The sequence below is a fragment of the Panicum virgatum genome, chromosome 2K, assembly GCF_016808335.1.
Source record: "Panicum virgatum strain AP13 chromosome 2K, P.virgatum_v5, whole genome shotgun sequence".
In the NCBI taxonomy this organism is placed as follows: domain Eukaryota; kingdom Viridiplantae; phylum Streptophyta; class Magnoliopsida; order Poales; family Poaceae; genus Panicum; species Panicum virgatum.
In genome coordinates, this window is record NC_053137.1 from 365,602 (window position 1) to 372,863 (window position 7,262).

The 7,262-nt window shown below is 44.8% G+C and overlaps 1 protein-coding gene across 1 annotated transcript; it reads right to left on the reverse strand.

The window, feature by feature from the left end:
* Positions 1 to 26: 26 nt before the first annotated feature.
* Positions 27 to 4,273, reverse strand: LOC120659961 (sugar transport protein MST3-like). The gene is made up of 3 exons (XM_039938265.1): positions 3,924 to 4,273; positions 3,488 to 3,807; positions 27 to 1,485 (listed from the first exon to the last, which is right to left on the reverse strand). The coding sequence occupies exons 1-3, from the start codon at positions 4,054 to 4,056 to the stop codon at positions 370 to 372; spliced, it is 1,569 nt and encodes a 522-aa protein (XP_039794199.1). The 5' UTR covers positions 4,057 to 4,273; the 3' UTR covers positions 27 to 369.
* Positions 4,274 to 7,262: the final 2,989 nt, after the last annotated feature.

Consider the following 7,262-nt stretch of genomic DNA (forward strand, 5'->3'; position numbering starts at 1 on the left):
TGATTGTTGACGAGATAGATAGATCATTGTGTTCATCTTTTGCATGCAAGAATTGATTAATGGGCGTAACAACAAACACTCCGTAGTCCTTGCACAGACAAATTAATACTTGATGGAATAATCACGGAAGGGGAGGAGCAAGCATGGATGGATGGATGGATGGATCACAAGCCAAGAAGAAGAAGAGCTGAGACACAGAGAATTGGTTGCCTGCCTGCCTTGGTTGCCTGTCCAAAGAAGGAAGGGCATGGGCATGGGCATGGGCATGGGCATGGGCATGTGCATGTACAATCATCATCGATCAATCCGGCTGGGCATGGGCAAGGCAATGAGGAGAAAGAGGAAAAGAGAATCAAGAGAAGAATCTCATCAGGCATCTGCCGGCGCCCCCTTTTTGGTGTTGCCGTTGTTGGAGGCCATCTGCACGTCGTGCACGTCCTCGTCGGCGATGAACCTCTTCCAGAACCAGTGCGACTTCCAGACGAGCACCATCTCCTCGATGGGCACGTTCTTGGTCTCCGGCAGGAAGAGGCCGATGAAGACGGTCATGATGACGACCCATCCGGCGAAGAAGTAGAAGAGGCCGAACTTGAGGTGGCAGAGCATGGTGAGGAAGGCCTGCGCGATGCAGAAGGTGAAGAGCATGTTGACGGAGACGTTGATGCTCTGCCCCGCCGGCCGGATCTCCAGCGGGAAGATCTCCGACGGCACCAGCCACCCGAGCGGGCCCCAGGACCAGGCGAAGCCCGCCACGTAGACGCAGATGAAGAGCACCACCACCGCGGCGTAGCCCTTGGGCATGTCGCCGATGCCGCTGGTCCCGAACCTGCCGGCGATCAGGGAGCCCACCACCACCTGGCACACGATCATCTGGGCGCCGCCCTGCAGGAACAGCGCGCGCCGCCCCAGCCGGTCGACGGTGAAGATGGACACCACGGTGGCGAACACGTTGACGAGGCCGGTGATGACGGAGGACATGAGCGAGGCGTCGCCCTTGAAGCCCAGCGTCTCGAACAGCACGGGCGCGTAGAACATGATGACGTTGATGCCGGTGAGCTGCTGGAAGAAGGGGATCATGACCGCCATCGTCAGCTGCGCCCGGTAGCGGCGCTTGAGGATGTTGCGCCACGGGTGGCGCACCTGCCGCGCCTCCTCGCTCGCCGCCACCAGGTCCGCGTACTCCTCGGCGATCTCCTCCGTGCCGCGGATCCGCCGGAGCATGCGCCGGGCCTCGTCGGCGTGGCCGCGCTCCAGCAGCGAGTTGGGGGTGTCGGGCAGGAAGAGGGAGCCCAGGGTGATGATGCCCGCGGGCACCGCCGCCAGCGCCAGGCTGACGCGCCACCCGTACCCGGCCTTGATCTTGTTGGTGCCGTAGTTGATGAGCTCCGCCGCCAGGATGCCGATGGTGATCATCAGCTGGAACCCGATGTTGAGCATGCCGCGGAGCCGCGCCGGGGCCATCTCCGACAGGTAAACCGGAACAGACTGCATGCATGCAACATTCATATTATTAATTGCATTGTTGGTTATATATCGTACGTTGTGTGTATAATTAACAAATTAATTATTATATTGATGAAGAAGAACAAGAACATTATATACTAGTACTATATATATGATGCGGTCGCTACTCAAGAACACAAGCATAAAATTAATTGTGTGCAGTGCATCAAGTCATGAAGACGAAATGGTTATGCATGCCGATCGAGCGACATGTTGGACACTTGGACTGGCAAGCAAGTCACACACATGTCACGTCTCTAACATACTAGGCCCGTTGATTGATAATATATTTTTCCTGCTTCAAGGAATGACTAGTCAAGTCTTTCAAGGAATCAAGATCGTCAAAGAAAGCAACGGCGGCCGGTGCGGAACAATTCTCTCAACTTTGATTTTTGCGCCCACCTTGCTAAATACTCCAGTCACTACTTTTTTTCTACCAAAATTTAGTTTGACTACAAATAATTCCAAATGATGGTATGATTTCCCTCCAATCACAGGAACAAGTACATCAAGGTTTTCAGTAATAAGAGTGACTTAATTGTATATGAATATGATGATGATGATGAAAAAGGTGAGGACAATCCGGATGTGCATCTTCAAATGGGTACAGTAGTTGATTGCAAATTGACAAACTAGATGGATGAGCTTTAATTAATAGCTGATAGCTGTATATATATATATATATATATATATATATATATATATATATATATATATATATATATATATATATATATATATATATATTGCTTGATCTAATCCATAGTGTCACATGAAACCTTGTGTCTGAATCATCTTTACAAAGAGAAGGAGAGATATCAAGCAGCTTGCTTTTTAATTAATGGAATTAAGGTTTTCACGTGAACCTTGGTGATGTCGACCTGCTTACAGCTAGCTGCTAGCTACTTCAATGAACATACTATACTACGTATATATTCCAATATATTCGACAACTTGGCGTTGCCGCCTACATATACCCTTCAATATAGTGTTTTATATGCAAAAAATGCAGCAAGCTAGGCTCTGAAATAATTGAATTAATTAATAAGAGGATAATGATGCTAACTAAGCTCGGGTAAAAAACTAAAACAGATGAGATGCTGGCACTTGAAAAGCAAAATACTATATATATGTTATTAATAATATAAAGAGTCAAGATCAACGGCTGAGAGCAGGACAATGAACAAGCAGGCTACTATGACACCGGCAATAATTAAGCTATGTATATAGCTAGGTAGAAATAAATGAGGTGAAGAGACAAAACAGTCAACCTCCTAGAAGTGAACACGCATCTTTGGCTCACTACTGTCTCTGGAGAAAAAGAAAATAAAAAAAAACAATTGAAGGAGAAGAAAAGAAAAGTTAGCATCGTCATCTTTGAATTGTGTTGCTATCTAGCTTGGACTTTGGGAAGCATGCATATATATGCATCCACTACAGTTATATATATATGCAACTAGATAGAGCTGCTTGCTGCCAATAAACTAGCCTACCAGCTTTGACCTTGCACATGCCCGTTACTTGCTCTGCTACTATACAGTAGTTATAAACTAGTGATATATAGTTAGCTATCCCTATCTTATATACCACGTATGATCATTGACGGAATCGCCGCTGCCTCGATCCTATTAAGCTGTCATATATAACAACCAACTGTAGCTAGGTAGCTACAACAACTAGAAAATAATATATCCATTTTGTCTCATGCACTATTATGATCATCAGATAGATGGTTCATTTTAACTACCTGCCGTCGAAACAAACAAAATGAACTCGGCATGTACATATCAACCACATAATAATATAAGCTTAATTTGGGGGCTAGCTAATGCAGGCTGGCCGGAAATTTAAAAAAAAAGTGTTTCTTTTTGCTAGCTGTAAATAAATATCCAATTAATCAATAAAATCTTTTCCCCCTTGATTCAAAATAAATTTCTTCAAAGAAGTGTATGTATGAGTAGTAGTACTGCATCATCCTCAGTACCTGGTTGGCGAATCCGACGCCGATTCCGAGGAGGATGCGTCCGACGATGAGCATGGCGACGTTCTTGGCTGCGCCGTTGAGCGCGGCGCCGATGAGGAAGGTGAGGCCGCCGCCGAACATGGACCACTTGCGGCCCATGACGCGGGTGACGGTGGCGGCGAAGAAGGAGGCGACGAGCGCGGCCAGGTAGAGCGAGGAGGTGAAGGTCTGCAGCAGCTGGTTGTCGTACTTGCAGTACTGGTTGGTCTTGGCCTCCTGCTTCTTCCGGAACACCTCCGGGAAGAACTTCTTCAGGAAAGGGTCCATGGAGGTCACGCCGCCTGCAGGCCCGCAGGTCAGCAGGTGAGAATTAAAGCAAGGACGACGATCGATGCAGCAGGTGATCGAGAATCGAGATCGATATACAGCAACAAGCTAGTAAGGAATTACGACTGACCTGAGATACCGATATCATATCCGAAGATGAGGCCTCCGGTGGCGGCCACGACGCAGGTGAAGAAGACGAAGAGGGTGAGCTTGCCGGGGTAGTCCTTGCCCCCGGCCGTGTTCACGATGGCGCCGCCGGCCATCGATCCCAGCTACCTCAATCGACAGACCACTACACTACACCCAAGGAGAGTAATACTATTAGCTGGCTGGCCGGCCGGCTAGATCGAGGATGGGTGAGGAGAGAGTGCTCAAGGAGGAGGAGGGGCCGGGTGCTCCTTATATAGACACGGACACGGACACAGCTAGCTAGCTAGCAGAGTGTATATTATTCTTCTCTTCATCTGCACTACTACTCCCTGCAGACTATTATGAACGATGGAGTAACCGTTACGAATGGCAACTGATGAGCTGAGCTAGCTGTGCATGATGCTCTCAGTTATTGCTGACTTGGAGAGATTATCCTAATTAATCCCGCCCGCGCGGTGCTGAGGTAGCTAGCTAGCTAGGTTTGACTTTGCGCTGGCCTGTCCTAAAGATATCTGGCCGTTGCGTTGCTTAATACTAATCTACAATATAGATGAAAGAGTAGCGGTATCTAATTATTGAGATTAATCACTCGACTTATTGTTAGTTGGATGATTAATCCAGTACTATATATACTACTAGACAATTACAAGAATCAGCATATAAATGAAAATGATAGAGTCGGTCAAATATTCCCCCGGCCCCGGCCCCGGCCCTATCAAAAAACAAAAAACAAAAAACAGAGAGGCAATATTATTATCCACGTCAATTGAAGAAAAAAAAGAAGATATATACTGTGTAATAATAGTACTACGTACATGATAATAATTGAAACCAAAATTTGTTTACGATCAAACTGGGTTAGTTTATTTTACACTGGATTTTATTTCTGTTTTCTTTCGAAAATGGATAGGAAGAAGAAGAATATTACTGTACTCGAACAGGAAGGGAATGTAGTTGCACCAGGTCTGCACGTACGGCGGACAAGACGGCGCGCTTCCGGCATTAACCATTCAAAGCCCTTTGTGTATGTGTGGATATATATGTATAAAGTAGGCTAGCTGCCCCAAATTTTCAACCTGGTTTGTTCAGACTTGAGACTAGATAAAAGTCCGTTGAATATATCAACGGCCATATATATAGTCCGGCCGGCCATGCATGTGAACGAAAGCAAGAAAATGCATGGTTGCGCTTGCTGACTTGTTGCATATCCAAACTCGCTCTTCCTAATTATAATTAAGAAGAATAGTCTGATCGATGATGAGCAATCTGAGTCCGTCTGTCTCGGTCACATCATTCGCGCGCGATCATATATATATTCTCAAATTCTGGACCTTGCTTCTTCTTTGGGATGAGATGATATGATGTACACTTTTTACTTGTTTTTCATTTTTCGATCTTGGTAACAAATAAAACAGATATTTACTGAATGGGTATGATCATATCTATATCTTCGCATTAATTAATTAATCCATCTAGCAGGACTCTGGACTTGCATTGACTGGGCACTATGATCAATTAACCTGAACAGCAGCCAGGTAGCTGATGACAGTGCTTTTTATATATGCATGTCTGCCTTTGGCAGGATGTATAAATAAATAAAATGGGACTGCTGTAGTATATATGTACTCCCTCCGTCCTCGAATGTAAGTCATTCTAGAGTTTTTAGGACAAATTATAGATGTGTAGAAAAGACTCTCCTAACCCTAATTATTAAGTATTGGAAATGTGCTAATTAAATTAGCATGTCTTTTCCCATGCACCTTCCCCCACATGTGCCTTCCGTTACATGGTTGCATGCACATCTTTCTATTAGAAAAGACCTAAAAACGATGCACAATTAATTAAGATGGTTGAGTCCACCCTCAACCTAGAATGACTTATATTTAAGGACAAATTTTGAATCCCAAAATGACTTACATTTGAAGACGGAGTCAAGCAGACGAAATTCCTTGGTGGATAGGATCGATATATGCCCGTCAGTAGTCTCCGAGGATAGAATCTGCAGGAGTATAAGCAGTTTCCTCATGACTGAAAGCCAACTTTAATTTTTCGCTTTCCTTGCATGCGTCATGCATAAATTCTGATCCGATCCGATCCATAAAGCTGATGGACGACGACTGTTGTGGCCTTGTTTGGTTCGCGCTACAATCGCTAGGAATAGTAACAATTTTGACCACTAATTACGGTGTCAAATAAAGCCAGTTTACAAAAACAACTTCAGAACCCCACGCTAGTGACCCTGAAGAATCTAATGAGGCTTTTGACCGCGCGATTAGACGATGGTACTGTAGCATCACTGTATCTAATCCTCGATTAATTACCGTCATTAGATTCGTCGCGAAAAATTACACCCATACCTAAAAAGGTTTTGTAAATAGATTTTATTTCGTACTTTATGCAAGCGAGATTTTCTTCTCGGAAAATGTGTCTCGTGTGTCATGCATGCATGCTTGTTGGATTCTAGGACAGACATACATCATCTTCACGCTTATCCTGCATGCTTTGCTTTCTGTGTACATGGACATGCATGCATGCAGACGAGCTTTAAATGAATGCATTCCTTTTGTTTTCAATTATATTGTGCATTATATTGCTAGCAACTTGTGGCGAGTTTCAGCGATTCCTTCTGGAAATTAACTGTAAAAAAAAGCAAGTGATTTTTTTGCTTCTTCTTCTTCAAATATATATAATTATAATCAAATAACCAAGCGTCGTCGACTCTGCAACAGTTAGAGTAGCTTATTACTAGCACATGCGGGATTCAATTCATTCGAGTTGGGGGTTAGAATATGCTATAATCTCTAGCTATATATCGTGATTAATTGCACGAATCACGGAGCGCAATTAAATTATTAGGACAAGCTGCTACCTGCAACTTGGCAAGTGTACGTGCAGCTGGATGGCTGCGATCCATCCATGGATGGAAAAAGAAGATTAGAGTATATCTAGATGCACGTGCTGCCTGTGCTGTCATCTGAGCCAAGGCTTTAGTAGTATACCCCTGCACTTCTTTATTTATGCACAGGAAGTACATACTACTCTCATACTACAGTGGGGGGGGGGGGGGGGAGAGAGAGAGAGAGAGAGAGAGAGAGAGAGAGAGGCCATGGATAAGCTAGCGCCAGCAGGGTCAAATTAAATAATAATGGTCATTAGCTAGTCAGATGTATCCATGCGTGGAGAACGAACGAAAGAAAATTATTGCAGGTAACGGCTAGTATCCACTAAACCTATATATGTTGGGTCAAACTTATATATATGTTGCGGCATGCATCATCGATTATTAGACCGTTAGGCTAGCTGCTAACAATGCAATGCC

Coding starts and splice junctions, on each gene's coding strand:
- LOC120659961 (XM_039938265.1), bottom strand. CDS start 4,056: ATGGCCGGCGGCGCCATCGTGAACACGGCCGGGGGCAAGGACTACCCC. Junction 3,808..3,923: donor ATATGATATCGGTATCTCAG/GTCAGTCGTAAT, acceptor GCGGGCCTGCAG/GCGGCGTGACCTCCATGGAC. Junction 1,486..3,487: donor GCGTCGGATTCGCCAACCAG/GTACTGAGGATG, acceptor GCATGCATGCAG/TCTGTTCCGGTTTACCTGTC.